The 15839-nt window shown below is 43.4% G+C and overlaps 1 protein-coding gene and 1 long non-coding RNA gene across 8 annotated transcripts in view; one reads left to right on the forward strand and one right to left on the reverse strand.

Moving 5' to 3' along the window:
- The window catches only part of pla2g6 (phospholipase A2, group VI (cytosolic, calcium-independent)), a 72460-nt gene extending 61843 nt beyond the window's left edge, over positions 1 to 10617 (forward strand). For 6 of the 7 annotated variants that reach the window (XM_069909434.1, XM_069909432.1, XM_069909439.1 and 3 more), the window contains 3 exons: positions 813 to 980; positions 3908 to 3981; positions 6776 to 10617. In XM_069909434.1, the coding sequence (XP_069765535.1) occupies positions 813 to 980; positions 3908 to 3981; positions 6776 to 6920 (387 nt within the window). In that variant the 3' untranslated portion in view covers positions 6921 to 10617. Of the gene's footprint in view, positions 1 to 812; positions 981 to 3907; positions 3982 to 4216; positions 4408 to 6775 lie in introns of those variants that run through there. The other variant, XM_069909438.1, reaches the window with a different exon arrangement.
- Positions 4810 to 10519, reverse strand: LOC138748748 (uncharacterized). The gene is made up of 3 exons (XR_011348233.1): positions 10431 to 10519; positions 10095 to 10220; positions 4810 to 6921 (listed from the first exon to the last, which is right to left on the reverse strand). It is a non-coding gene; the product is annotated as an uncharacterized lncRNA (long non-coding RNA).
- Positions 10618 to 15839: the final 5222 nt, after the last annotated feature.

The raw sequence follows: 15839 nt of genomic DNA on the forward strand, positions 1-15839 counted from the left end.
ATAAAACATTTGGTTGCTTCTGTCGAAAGAGAATAATCTGTGGGAATAGAAGCAGTTGGAGAACAAAGAGTTTTTATTTTAAATTTCCAGCATTTGCTGGATTAAAAAAAATCTCTCTTGTGTACGACTATAGTTGGCAGAAAAGTCATCGCATCCAAAGGGACCTCGTCCTCATTTTACCTTTCTTTTGTTCAGTGCAGAAATATAATAAAATCTGAGGACGTAGAACATTACAGCACAGTACAGGCCATTCAGTCCATGATGTTGTGCTGACCTACTCAGTAACAATCTAATTTTTCTCTACTTCACACCCATAACCTTCTGTTTTTCTTGCATCCATGTGCCTTTTTAAGAGTCTTTAATTGACAATATTGTACCAGCCTTCTGTGGATAGTATCACAGTCTGTTAAAACGGTCAACAAGATGCAATCAAGATGTCCAAATCGCTGATTTTAATGCATTTGAAATTACCATTGGAAATCTTGTTTATTTTAAAGAAATATACAGTATGGTAACTGGCCCTTTTGGCCCACAAGCCTGTGCCGCCCAATCACCCCCAATTGACCTACAACCTCGGAACATTTTTGAACGGGGGAGGAAACTGGAGTGCTTGGAGGAAACCCACACAGACACGGGGAGAGCGTACAAACTCCTTACGGCAGCACTGGATTCGAACCCCGGTTGCTGGTGCTCACCATAACCGTCCAACAACTTGCTGACATTGCCCGCAACAATAATTGCCGCAGTCATAGTTTTCGACACAGCTTCCTCTTCTTTTTTAAAAAAAATTTTGAAATGTGTTTGATTTGCAGGGCGGAGAGAGTCAGATGAAGAAGCTTGGTGTTGTGGTATCGCTCGGAACAGGAAAACCGCCACAGGTGCCTGTATCCTCCGTTGATGTCTTTCGTCCTTCAAATCCTTGGGAGTTGGCTAAAACGGTCTTTGGTGCTCGGGAGCTGGGCAAGATGGTGGTGGACTGTGTGAGTAACATGCACGCTTATTTTCACAATCTTTGTTCCTGGGTTTGTTATAGGTGTTTGGCTGTCTTACTACAAAGACCAATATTGCTGATTAAATAAATGAGTTATAAGTTATACAAGGTTGTCAATTTGATGCCAAAACAAAAGGAAAATTCTCAAAATATTCTCCCACCAAAACCAAACAAATTCATTTCAGATTCCTGACAAAGGGCTCAGGCCCGACACGTTGGCCACCTTTTGCTTCCTGTGGGTCCTGCATGACCTGCTGTGTTTCTCCAGCACGTTTATGCATTGTTCTTGACCCCAGCAGCTCACAAGCTACTCAGTTCGAGCAGATTAGATATGAACAACAAACCCGGCCTTGCCTTTTTTCCCTGCTTGTATGAATTTTTATCCCTTTGTCTTAGTTTTGTGTTTCAGTTTTGCCTGAATCCCTGCTAGGAATGCAATCACAGTTTGCCACAGGATCTCCCCATCACACTATTCATTCCTGGCACTTTGAACCTCTCAAAGCCGTCAGAATATGCAAAACCCAGGTCTGACATCACCAAACATTGCCTTGAACCTTTGTAACTTTGGGCACACAAGAGACTGGAAGAACTCAGCAGGTCAAGTTGTACCAAAGGGAGCAAAAGAATGGTCGACGTTTCGAGTTGGAACCCTTCATCAAGAACAAAATCGAAGTTGTGGAATTTACTTCCAAGACTTTATCTCTCTCTCGCTCTCTCTCTTCAAGGATGTCTTTTAAAATGTACCTTCTTTCCTCATGGTAAAAACACAGCGCTGGAGTGTGACAGAGTATATAGATATGTTTTTGGGAGATTAATTGGGAAAGGTTTGTTAGAGTAGGTCACATGCAAACACTTTAAAACAGGTCTTATTTGAAATACTGGAGACATAGTGGCTTCTCACACTTTTTTTGCAAGAGCTTTGAAGAGTGCTCAAAAGACGTCACTAATGGATTATTGTTTATCAAGACAACAGATGAAAGAACAGGCTGGAGCCGCTATGGTCTGCAGGAGACTTGTTGTTGTAAGAGGGTCATGTGGTTTTGCAAGCAGAGAGAGCCAAACAGGCTTTCTCTCAGTCTCGGAGTGTGAGAGAGAGACAAGCAGAGATCATTTAACTGAAACAGGACAAGCTGGGAAGCTTTTGGAAGACAGCCTGGTCGAAGCCCTTGTGGTTCATGCGAGAGGAGAGGACTGGCTGTCTAATGTTTTACTTGGAATAAGAGAAACAAAAAAGAACTCTATGGTGTCCTGAAGGAAAGAGGTTATCATCTGGAGAAGTTTCATCAGCAAGACACTGGAGTGGCTGATGGAAGTACATCAGTTGTGGATGTCCTGGAACAGCACATCTCTCTCTAAAAACTGACAAGAAGCTTCCTGAGCGGTAACCATTTACCTTTCGAGCACCAAAGCCTGGTGAACATTATACATGTTAAATTCTGTGCACAGTCTAAGAATTGCCTGCAACCAGTGAACTTGGAGGAACGAGAAGTGAGATTAGACTGTGAACCAAAGAACCTTTCTGAACTTAACACACACATTACATACACATGCGCTTAGAATTAGAAGGGGGTTAAGTTAGGTCAAGTAAGATAATAGTGATAAGTTAAAGTTTGATCCTGTTTTCATGTTTAAAGATAATTAAAAGCAACTTTTGTTTAAGTAACCATTTGTCTTGGTGAATATCTATTGCTGCTGGGTTTTGGGGTCCTCTGGGCTCATAGCAGGAGAAACAGCAGGTCAAACAGAGTACTTTGTATAGCCAAGATAAGGATACATAGCTAACATTTTGGGTTTGAATGCCTCATCAAGGTATGAGCAAAATGTAGACAGGCGACCAAACAAAAAGGTGGAGTGGGGAAGAGCAGGTGGTAATAGGTGGATAGAGGAGGAGGGGATAGCAGCATGCAGAGGTGGGGAAGGGGGTGGTGAGCTAAGGGAAAGAAAACATGGGGAAGGGAGGGAGAATGGGGAGCAGGTCGCAGGAACCAGAGAAGTTGATGTTAGTGCCTTTGGGCTGGCGAGTGCCCAGAGGGAAACTTGAGTGCTGTTCCTCCAATTTACAGGTGGACTTGGTGGCCATGAGCAGATATGTGAGTATGGGAGTGGGACACAGAATTCATGTGGTTGGCCATCGGGAGATCCCTGTCGCTGATGTGGACAGAGCAGAGGTGCTCAGCAAAGTGATCTCCCAGTCTGCGCCCAGTCTCTCCGATGTAGAGAAGGCCACAAAGGGAGTTCCGGATGCAGTAGATCACTCCTGCGGACACACGAGTTCACTTGAAAGGCCTGTTTGGGGCCCCAAACTGTGGTGAGGGAGGAGATGTTGGTGCTGTTGTTGCAGGGGAAGGTGACAGAGGGTGGGGCTGGCGATTGGTGGGGAGGGATGAGTGAGCGAGGGAGTGACGGAGGGAGTGGTCCATAAGGGAGGCGGAGAGGGGAAGATGTCATCCTTCCCCACCAATCCCCACACCCCACCCCCACCTCCATGGAATATTCCCTCTCCATTCACAGAGCCATCCCCCCCCTCCCCCTGCTTGCTGCTGTGCCCTCCATCCTGTATCCACCTATTGCCTCCTGCCTTTGGAACCATGTTCTTCCCCCTGCCCTTCTCCCCCTTCCTTTTTGTTTGGATGCCTGCCGCTATTTTTCCTTACCTTGATGAAGGGCTCAAGCCCGAAATGTTGGTTTTGTATCTTTATCTTCACTCTATAAAGTCCACTGTTTGACCTACTGAGTTTCTCCAGCGTTGCGTCTCGTCTTTTACTCCTTTCCTCATTGTTCTATTGCCCGGACATTGTGGTTTTTGGATAATTGCTGGTATTAAATGTGGTGCATCAATGAAAGTTGTGGGGGTGAGAACAAAGACTGATAAATATGCAGACAAGCATTAAGGGAACCTTATCTTTTGCTCTTTAGTGCACTGATTCTGATGGTCGAGCAGTGGATCGAGCCCGAGCTTGGTGTGAAATGGTGGACATCCCATACTTTAGGTATGCATCTTACTTAATTAGTGAAGCCAAAGCATTATTATTGACGACGGTCGCACCGGTCTGGGATCAATGAGCCTCAGTCTTGCAGTTCACAATGTGTTTCAATTGTCTTTTTGTCTTTAAATTTTATTTATTAGTATCTTTCATACATTTCAAATGAACTTGCAATGTCATTACATATTAGTCACTAAATAATTTTCAATTTTCGCCCTCCTACCATCCCTAACCCCTGCAGATATGAAAAGAAAAGATAGAAAAAAAAGAAAAAGAACATATTCATCATAATAATTATAACCACATTAATAATACCATAATACCATATTTTCAAGGGGGGGATTGGATTAAAATGTCTGGATTAGTCTATATTCATAAATCTCATATATGGCTCCAAAATTTGACAAAATTTATTATAACCATCTCTCATATTATAAGTAATTTTTTTCTATAGGAGACAGTATTTTATTTCATTAAACCATTCTTCTATTTTTACATTTCTTTCCATTTTCCACATTTTAGCTACACACTTTTTTGCTGTTGCTAGACTCAAAAATCTCTTTTTATATTTATCTAGTTCCAACTTAATGTCTTCAACATATAACCCAACAAAATAAATTCTTGGATCTAATTTAACCTTCACTTTTAATATCTTTTCTAACATAACACATAATTCTTTCCAGAAATCTTTTTACCTTTTCACATAACCATACTGAATGCAAGAAATTACCAACTTTTTTTTTAACATCTAAAACATTGAGTAGAAAAATTTGGGTTGAATTTATTCAACTTCTTAGGTGTGTAATACATTTGATGTAAAAAAAAATTTATATTGAACCATTTGATATCTAACATTGACTGTATTAGTTACAATCTTATAAAATGATTGAAGGAAGATCTAAAATGATGGAAGGAATTACCAGTAATGTTAATAGTGCAGGTGAATTGTGTTAAAATGAATATTTTTCCTAGAATTCAATACTCATTTTAAACATTATCAATTCAGGTGCCTGAAATGTTTTTTTTAGACGATTAAATAAGAAAATTAGGGAGTTTCTATGGAGAGGAAAAGTTGACATGGAAAAAAAGATCAAGGAGGTTTGAGATTACCAGATTAAAAAAATTATTTTAGGGCAGCTCAATTGAGATTTTTGTCTTCTTGGTATTAAAGGGAAGAAAAAACTGAGATAAATAATATAGGGGAAGAAAGTCCAGACCAAATATTGTATCAATGGAACTACGAAATGTTTAAAGGTTGAAAAGAAATACCAATTTTAAAACAGTTGTTTTGAATATGGAACGGGATACATGTGGAAAGAGGTATAAGGAATGATCGGTTGGCTCAATTAACTTTAAAACAAAATCATCTTCTTTCATTTACAATGAATAATTCTTTATTTGAGAATCGGTATGAAAAATATATACAGAAAATACGAGATTGTTTTAGAGGTTCAATATTCATGACATTTATTCAATTAAAGGAGAAATAAGGGATATTACAAAATACAATATTTGTGTATTATCAATTACGATCACAAATAGGAATGGACTTGAGACTCCCACAGCATAGTCAATTTGAATATGTTATCACAGATGCCTTCACTATTCGAAGATTTATAACTACTATGTATAATAAATTACAAGAAATAAAGGAAAAGAAAGATCTGGATAAACCTAAATTGAAGTGGGGACAGGATTTAATTATACAAATTCAAGAAGAAATATGGATGAAGCTGTGTAGAGATGCTGGTCATCCATCTTGAAGAAGAGAAGATGAATTATCCCAAGTGCCTGGGGATAAAACAGTAAAACTCACGGTATCTGGCACCCCTGGGGATTGGCAGATGCCAGATAAGTGAATTTTCCTGTTGCGTGGATTGGCGAACTAGCCGCTAGGGGAGCCAATTTAAATTTTTTTTAACCTATTTATTTTCTGCAATTTTTTTTGCCGGTTGTTTGAGGCTGCTTGAATTCAGGTTAATGAGGATTTTACTGTATTTAATTCTTAATCAATACGAAGAAAAGAATTTATGATTCCATTGCCACATGAAGAAGCTTCCTATATACATTGAATTAGTGACTCGGTGTGTTAGGACGTTGGATAGGATGTCCTTTCTCTTTTGATTAATTGCCAATTAAGGTGAACAGAGCTCAAAATATGCACAGTAAAATTTTACCAGAATACTAGTAGTTTGCTGGTAAATGTTCTCCCATTGCAAAGGTGGAGAGACACTGAGTTAATGAGTTTATTGGCTAGATTTGATTGGAGTAAAACACGAAAGTCTGCAGACACTGTGATTGTAGTAAAAGCACACAGTAAATGCTGGAGGAACTCAGCCGGTCTCTCAGCGCCCATAGAAGGTCAAGATATTCTTCAGGGTATAAGCAAAAACAGGAAGGCATCTGAATAAAGATTGGAGACTGGCCAGAGGAGAAGTCCAGATCAACTGTGAAAAGGTGGATATGATGAGAGGAGAGGTGAGAATTTATTTTGGCTCTGTGAAAGGAGACAGAGGGAAAAGGGGGGAGTGGGGGGGGGGGGAAAAGAAAGAGCAGGGGAAGGGGGAAGTTGAACAGAGAAGTCTATGTTAAAACCATCCGGTTAGAGGGTGCCCAGACAGAAGATGATTTGTCATCTCCCCAGTTGCCGTTTTCAGGTGGTCTCAGTCCGGCAGTGCATGAGACCATGGACAGACATGCCAGACAAGGGAATGGGCTGGTGAATTGAAATGGGTGGCCACTGGGAGATCCACGCGTTTGTGGCGAACAGGTACTTCTCTGATTTGACGCTTCTTTCCAGGTTGAACTCTCAGCTGAAGACTGAAGTACTGCTGGATGAGGTCGATAATTCCATTTTGGTCAACATGCTATGGGACACTCAAATCTACATTTACCAGGAGAGGGAGAAGATCCAAGAACTTGCCCATCTTCTGCTCAGAGCTTGACCTTTGGGAAGGAAGATCAGTGATTGATTGAAAAAGTACTCCCATAGTAGCTTGATCTGACAGAAATTTTGCTACATATTTAATATTTATTATTATTTTTTACTGCTTACAGTAATAATAATAGATTGCAGTATCTCAACTTAATGGATGTGGTGCAAATAAAATCAAGAATTAACAGAGGGAATTTACTGTCAAGTGTGCACGCAGCCGTAATTCTCATAACTCCCCCCCTGCTGTTGCACTGGCTGAGTGTATCCAGCATTTATATTTGTCAGCTGCTCACTGGAGGAAGGCAGGCGTGGGTTTGACCGGCTGATGGACCACCTTGCCTTGGCCATCCCCCTCATATCAGCCCGAAACCTTTGTGTTGTTGAACGAGCAAAGATCCAAGATCCAGATTGTGCGCCACATTCCGGAATAGTATGTTGATCACAAGATAGAGGAGCAGAAGTCAGCCCGTTGAATCTGCTCCACCATTCTAATCATGACCTGACCCATCCACCCACCCAGCCCCACTTCCCGGCTTTCTTCCTGTAACCCTTGATGTCCTGACTACACAAATACATGTTAATTTCTGCATTAAATACACGCTTCCACAGCCGCCTGTGGCCACAAGTTCCACAGACTCAAAACCATCTGACTAAAGAAATTTTTCCACACCTTTTCACCTGAAGTTATGCCCTCTTGTTCTAGAATCCCCTACCATGGGGAACATCCTTGGAACGTCCACTCTTTCCAGGCCTTTTAGTGTTCAAAATGCCTCAATGAGAACCACACTGATCCTTCTGTACTCCAATGAGTACAGACCAAGAGTCAACAAATGTTCCTCATTTACTGACCCTTTCATTCCTGGTATCATTCCACTAAATCTTCTCTGAACCCTCTCCAACGCCAACGGGTCTTTTCTCAAATGCAGCGCCCAAAACTGGACACAGTTCTCCCAAGTGAGGTCTCACCAGTGCTTTATAGAGTCTCAACAATGTGAGTGTGGTTTTTATAAACTTCAGAAGCAGTACCAATCATGTATTTTTCAATATGCCTTAAAAATCAAACTGTACCAAATACGTGGGAGTATATAATTTAAAAAATATTTTAGTCTCCTGACTTTGGCGCTGCTTCTGATTTACCAAGGTGGTAAATGTTTGGAAGAAGCAGTTCATTTAGTTCGGCGTTCTTACTGTCTGGTGAGGAGGTGCCAACGTGCAAGACAAGAAAACACTCCAGAGGGTTGTTAACTTGGCCTGCGACATCACGGGCACCAGACTTCTCTCTGTCGAGGACATCTCCAAGGGGCAGGGGTCTTAAGAAAGCAGCCTCCATCCTCAAAGACCCACCACCACCCAGGCCATGCCCTCTTCACTCTGCTACCATCGGGGAAAAGGTCCAGGAGCCTGAAGACGAGCTCTCAGTGGCATCGGATTCCTGAATGAACAATGAACCATATTTTGTCTTTTTTTTCTTGCACTATTTTTTATCTTGCGAGGTGGTATATATAAATGTTTACACTGTGATGCTGCCACAAAACAACACATTTTGCAACATGTTTATGACATTGGCGGTTGGCGCAACCCCCTTACAGGGTCAGCAATTGGGACCAGATGGGTTTGAATTCTGTGCTGTCTATAAGGAGTTTGTATGTTCTCCCTGTGTCTGTGTGGGTTTTCTCCAACTGCTCAAAATGAACCGGGAGAGGGGGGTGGGTAGGTTGATGGGGTGTGAATTGGGCATCACGGACTTGTGGGTTGAAATGACCTGTTACCGTGCTGTCTGTCTAAAGTTAAATTCATGGGAAGTGGGCAGTGAATCTCTGGTTTCCGTTAATCCCCCCCCCACCCCCAATATTCTTCCCCCATCTCCTTCTAGATCTATTTCTGTCTCTCTGAACTGTGTCTGTCTGTCTATCTCTATCTCTCCCTCTCTCCTTTTTTCTCTGTCTTCTTCCCAAAGCCAAAATCAATTCTCACCTCTTCTCTTATCATATCCAATTAATATATTTTGTCTGTTGTTCTCCCTCCCACTCTTCCCCTTTTCCCCCCCAGTTTTTAAGTTTGACACCCGACTTTGTTTCGCTGGAGAAACTCAGCCTGTCAGACAGTGTCCTTTATACAGCAAAGATTAAGATACAGAACTGACATTTTGGGCTTGAGCCCTTCATCAGGTATGGAAAAGTATCGGCAGGTACCTGAATATAAAGGGAAAAAGGGGAGGTGCGCTGGGAGGAGCACGGTCGCAAAGGCAGGAGGTAATATGTGGAGAAGGGAGGGATGGCACAGCAGCGAGCAGGGGGAGGAAGGATGGCAGGGTGAATAGAGAGGGAAGGGGCAGAGGAGCTGAGGGAAAGAAGACAGGGGGAAAGGGAAGGAAGAGGGAAAGGAGAGCAGGTTAGCAGAAACCAGAGAAGTTGATGTTAATGTCATCCAGCTGGAGGGTGCCCAGATGGAAAATCAGGTGGTGTTCCTTCAATTTATTGTTGGTCTTGGTGGGATAGTCATGGACAGATGTGAGGATGGGAGTGGGACACAGAACTGAAATGGTTGGCCCTAGGGAGGTATCTGTCACTGGTGTGGACAGATCGAAGGTGCTCAGTGAAGTGATCTATCGGTGTCCAGCCTCTCTGACGTAGAGAAGGCCACAAAGGACACAGTAGATGCAGTAAAGCAGTCCTGTGGATACACAAGTGAAGAGTTGCTTCAATGAAAGGCATGTTTGAGGCCCCGAACTGTGGTTGTGGGAGGTGGGTGGGAGAGGGAGAGGTGTGAGTGCAAGCATGGCTCCTCCTGTCCTTCTGCAGCCATGGGGAAAGGTGCTGGTGGGGGGGGGGTGCGATTGATGAATCCAAATGAGGGAGTGGTCCCTACAGATGCCAGTGAAGGGTAGATGTGCCTGGTAGTGGGATCCAGTTGTAAGGACCAGAAATTCCAGAGGATGTAGTAGGTGAGGACAAGGGGACTCCTACGTTTGTGGCATCTGGGTGCAGTGGGGGCCAAGGCAGAGGAGCAGGAAGTGGAGGAGATGTGGATGAGGACTGAGTTGGTGGTGGTAAAGGGGAAGCCACGTTTGTGGAAGAAGGCAGACAATTCAGATGATCTGGACTGGGAGACTTCATCTTGGGAACAGATGCAGCGGAGGTGGAGAAATTGTGAGAAGGGAATAGAACCCTTTGTTTACTCATACCTTGAGGAAAGGTTCAGGCCAGATACGTCAGTACGGTCGCTGTGAGTCTGGCCAAGTTCCTCCATGTTTTGAGTGCTGGCTCTGGTACTCCTGTATCTCTTTCATCATGGGAGTAGCTGAAAGGTGCTGTGGGGAGAAATGGGGAGTGGATGTTGAAAGGTCTTGATCCGCAACATCGACTCTCCGCAGGTGCTGCCTGGCTGTCTGAGTTCCTCAGCAAATAGTTTGACAGAGTTACAGAAGCCCCCAGGGACACTACCTACCCTAATCTATCTTGCCCTCTGCACACTCTCAGCATACAGCAATATGATTCAGATATATTGTCAGAGTACATACATGACATCATATCCAACCCTGAGATCCCTTTTTCCCGCAGAATCACCACTAATTAGTAGTGCAAAAAAATTAAACTGTACATAGCGTAAAACATGTCAACAAATAAAAGGACTGTAAATGGATAACGAATGTCAACAAACTGACTGTGTAATATAGAGAGAAAAAAAAATCAATAAAGTGAACGTAAGAGTCCTTAAATGAGTCTGAGTTTGTCGTTGAGTCTGATGGTGAAAGGAGAGCAGCGGTTCCTGAACCTGGTGGTGGGAGTCTGGTGGCACCTACACCTCTTTCCTGACCTCCATCCAACAACATTTTATTTTTTGAAAATTTTATTTATAATTTTACAGACTTGCACTTTACAAGCATTATAGGGGATCAATCCTCTTGCAGATCATTTTATACCATCTCTTTTGTTTCTCCCTCCTCCCCACTCTTCATCCTCCCTCCCACCCCAACATTAACAAAGACAAATACATTTTAAAAAAAGAAGCGGGTGGGGGGGGGGCCTTCAAATGATCTCCTTGTTCTCAGTATTCCAGGAGCCTATTGTCCACTGTTTCCTTCTGATAAAGGCCTTGGGAAGGTTGCGTTTCAATGTATCGCAAGTATGGCTACCACACCTTAATGAACGTATCATATCTCCCTCTTAAATTATAAATAATTTTCTCCAGGGGAACGCTGTTCCATGCTTAGTTGTGAGTCAGATTTCCAGGTAACCGTTATGAATTTCCTGGCCAAGGAAACGTCGACAAATAGAATTTGGTGTTTGGCCCAACTCGGACTTACGTGCACAATATCCCCCTTACAGGAACAGCGCCGGATCCTGTGGATATTGCACCCCTGTAACTTATTCCAAAACGTCCCTTAACTCTACCTGAAAGGGTCTCACCTTGGTGCATAGTCAGGTGGAGTGCGCAAAGGTTCCTGTCTCCATGCCGCATCTAAAACACAATTCTGAGGTTTCTGGTTTTTACCTCGTGTAATTTTTTGCGGCTAGTGCAAGACATTATATAGCACCAGCCTACATCTGGCATTAATGACTGCCGTCGTGTCGTCCCAACATTGGTCGGACCAGCATCGTTCCTAATCTTTGCCTCGATTTATGGAGACCCGGTTTCGGGACCTCATTTTGGAACAGGAGATACATAGCAGAGATGAATTTATGTGTGATCCTCTTTCAAATTAGAGCCTCCACGTCACTGCACATGGCAGACCATAGATGGGCCGAATTTGTTCCTTAAAAAAAAAATTAAAGATAGCAGAAGAAGGTCTTATTTGATTAATCAAATTTGTTTTTTAATTGCTCGGATGACATGAGCTGCCCCATCTCATAACATTTGATCCTTTTCTGGCACCAGGTGTCCAGGATCTTGTTACTCATGGTCAAAGGAAATAATTTATTCTGGGTTAGGGGTGTTTTGGGGACAATCCTACTTTTGACCCAATATATTTTGCCACGTTGAATTATGTGGTTTAGTATAGGGTTGTCTTTTTTAGGATTATTGATTTAGGATTCCATTTTTATATAATTTCTCCTTCTATCTTCTCCCCAAGAGGGTTTACCTTCAGGGTTTTGGAAGACCAATTCCCTTTTAAAACTTTCTTTATTCCGCTTTCTGAAGCCTCCACCACATTCTCCATAATTGCTTTAATGTTGTTCATGAAAGGCTCCAACCCCTCTCTTTCTTTCTGTCCGGTTTCTCTTCTCTCTCTCAGTGGTGTCAGGACATCCTCTTCACCTGGCGCCCCCAGCACAGGCTTGGAGTCATCTGCACCATCGCCGCCGTTCGCGACATTCGCCCTGCTTCACAAGCAGGGTCACTTTTGTGGAGCTACCTTTGCCTTTTCTCTGCTCCCTTTGGGCTATCAGCGGGGAGTTTGCGGGGGTGTCGATGCCACCTAAGCCTCCCTTCACCTCACCTCCCCTTCCCAAGCTGAAGCCGCCTTCGGCCTTTCGGCCCCTCCAAACATGGGGCTCACCTGGCAGCGCAGGCGTTGTCTCCTCTGCGGCGGTGCCTGCGCTCTTTTCCGGGCCCTTCACTGTGTGTAACCCGGCACCTTCAAGATCTCAGGCGGGCAATCTAGGTCGGCCCGTCTACCAGCGGGGTAGGGTCGCGATTCTGCCTTTTTCTTCTTCACCTGCAGATGCCTCAGGCAGACTCCGCCATCTTCACCACCACGAGGTCGCTGCTTTTGATCGTCGCGGGGCACTGGAATCGGGATTTCATTTAAGGTATCCTTCTTATCCCTTCTTAATGTTTGCTTCTTCTGGTACTTTTTTTAAACAAAATATTTTTTGGCCATTTTTTTTTCCCTTGGGTTCACCTTGTTTTCCCTGGAGCTCCGTTTCTCTGCCGCTACTCTCTCCTCAAAATCACGTGACTCCCCGACAACATGTTTTAATGAGGTTCCCTGCTTCAGAAGAGTTCTGTGGAATCTCGATGCACGTTACACAAAACAATTCGTTCTCTCACCGAGGATACAATCCTTAACTCTTCAGTGATATTGTTAAGGGTATTTTCCTTGTAATTCCCAAAATAGACTGCTGTAACTTTAACTGGCAAGAAAATAATTGTAATTACACATTACAGTTCCAACTCTTAATTACCTATTTCATTGAGTGAAAAAAAGATCCCATTGTTTGTAATTATTACAGAGCATAGGATAGGTAATGGTGTCTGCTGTTAGATGAAGGTTTTATTTTATTGGAATTTGCTAAAAACCTCTGTACAATGGATGTGTGTGAGCTCTTAAGTTCATGGGAACTTTTCTGCCACGTGGCAGCAAGCTCTTCAGCATAATGTCCATAGTGACCAAATTGCCCACCTGAGCTTTTCCCATTTGCCTGAATTTTGCCCACACCCCTCAAAACGCTGTCCCTCTCTAAATCTCCTTTAAACTTTTGTACTCATACCTATCCCCTCCAGTCGTGTCACTAGGGGTGCGGTGACGCTGGAGCCCACGGGAGTGCTAACCCGGCACCTCCTGGGGCCGATCTGCCGCCTCTGTTGCCGCTTTTGGTGAGCTCCGGCACCTCAAAAATTAGCACTGCACCCCTGGGTGTCACCCAGTGCGGGAACTCATGGTGTCACCCCTCACCATGGACTTCTTTCTGAATCCTGGGGCATCACGGTTTGGTGTAACGGTTAGTGCACGCCTTTACAGTGCCAGCGATTGGGACCGGACCAGGGTTCAAATCCTGCGCTGTCTATAAGGAATTTGTACGTTTTCCGAGGGCTCTGGTTTCTTCCCACCGTTTAAAATATACCAGGGGGTGTAGGTTAATAAGTGTAAATTGGGCGGCACGGACTCATGGGTGGAAAGGCCTGTTACCGTGCTGTATGTCAAAAAAAAATTCTTAGTAATGTCTTTTGTACTAATGTTATTTGTGAATTGTAATTCCCATAGATCACCAAATGTACCGGCAAAAGTAGTGAGATAAACAATCAGAAAAATTAAAATTACACCTTTAGATTACAATATCATATGCACGGCCACAATATATTTACATTTACATCGTTTCATGTGGTTTAAGTGAAAATTCGAAAAGAAAACAATAAAATGTACAAATACTAACGACCACAACATTGTAGCTAAAACACCAGAACATTTGACAAAAGCAGCGATTGTAAAAAAACACCTGCAGCAACGAGAACAGCGCGAGCTGGTAGCGCGCGCAGACGAAACCACGCGATTCGAAGTGTCGTTGTCATTGGGGAATAACAACAGCTCTGACCGGAGCACGTTAGAAGGTTCAAAAAGTAAATGAGGATCGAGTTTTAGCCTCGTAGGTGTATTGATACGTGTCAGCTGGGCTTACGAAAAATGTTTTTACTGTTATAACGAACGACAGGGATATTTTTATTAAAAACAATAAATTTCTGGTGAAACTCTGCACAAAAAATTTATAGACATTCATTTTGGTGTCACCCTCTGTGATGGTGCCACCTGATGCAGTCCACAGCCCCCTAATGACACCAATGGTCTCTGCCTCTGGCAGCTCGTTCAACATATCTGTCCACCCTGCATGTAGAAATGTCGCCCGCCCCCCCTCCCAGTTCCCCTTTCAATCTCTGAACTCTCACTTTGAACCCATGCCCTCTAGTTTTTTTTTTGATAAGATTGTGACCATTTGTTTTATCTGTGCAACTCTTGATTTTGTACACATCCATAAGGTCACCACTCAGCCTATCTCATCTCTCAAGTCCCCAGTGACATGCAGCTGGGAGAGGAACCACATGAGTGAGATACCCTAGATCATTCACGGTAGAAAGGAGAATAAGGTTGGTCAACTGCGCTGAAGAGATGATCAACCATGATAAAAGTTTATGTTTTGTATGTTTTAGCGTTATGTAATAAAACAGGTGGAATATAACACAAAATTAGCTTTAGAGACAGATTGCCTGGTGCCACTTACAGGGAAAGTGAAGCAAAAGAGAGTAGTGTCCCCCCCCACCGAGTCACCGAGGATCTGCGGATTCGCTCCCCCCCACCAGTGCTCCTGCAGACTCCTGTCCAAACCATTGGCAACCCGAACTCCAGATCCGAACCTCTGATGCAAACAGGAAGCTCCCCCCACCCCAGCGCCCCAGTTCTGACACTTGGTACACATTCAAGCCAGGTGCAGTACGTAGCCAATTGGAGGGATCCCCACAGATTAATTTGGGGAGACTGCTTCAAAAACCCACCCGATTAAGTCTGCCCCTGTTACTCAGTCCGACTTTCATGCGAGTCAGACCCACTGTGGCGTTCTCCTAATTGCCCTCACCTCAAGAGTAAATAGAGGTGAGGAATAAACCTTTGCTTGTTAAACTCATTCAGGAGAAAAATCTCATTCTTCAAACAATTCATCTTATTGTTTTCAGGACATATGGCAGGTTGATAGCAAGGTGAACTGTGATCCCTCAGTCCGCTGATATGTTCATAGATCAAACACGAATGTGCCACATATAGCAGAGGCTGGAGGTGAAATGTCCAAACTCACCTTAAAGGAGTTGAGCAAAGAAGAATGAGAGGAGATTTGATGGAGGTTTGGAAGATTATGAGAGGTATAGACAGAGTGGATACGAATAGACTTTTTCCCACTTGGATTGAGGGAGATAAATACGAGAGGCCATAGTTCTAAGCTGAAAGGGGGAACGTTTAGGGCAGTGGTTCCCCACCATTTCCTTTCCACTCACATCCCACTTTAAGTAATCCCTGTGCCATCGGTGCTCTGTGATTAGTAAGGGATTTCTTAAGGTGGAAAGAAAAAGTCTGAAAACCACTGTTTTAATCGTCCCTCATTGACTCGTTATGTGCACGGTTTCAGAACTCCAAAGGAAATGGGCCAATGACAATTTTTCTCAAGCCAAATATTTCAGTAACAATTGGGTCAAGAGCAGTGGTTCTCACCCTTCTCTTCCCACC

The sequence above is a fragment of the Narcine bancroftii genome, chromosome 13 (genome assembly GCF_036971445.1).
Source record: "Narcine bancroftii isolate sNarBan1 chromosome 13, sNarBan1.hap1, whole genome shotgun sequence".
Classification (NCBI taxonomy): Eukaryota; Metazoa; Chordata; class Chondrichthyes; order Torpediniformes; family Narcinidae; genus Narcine; species Narcine bancroftii.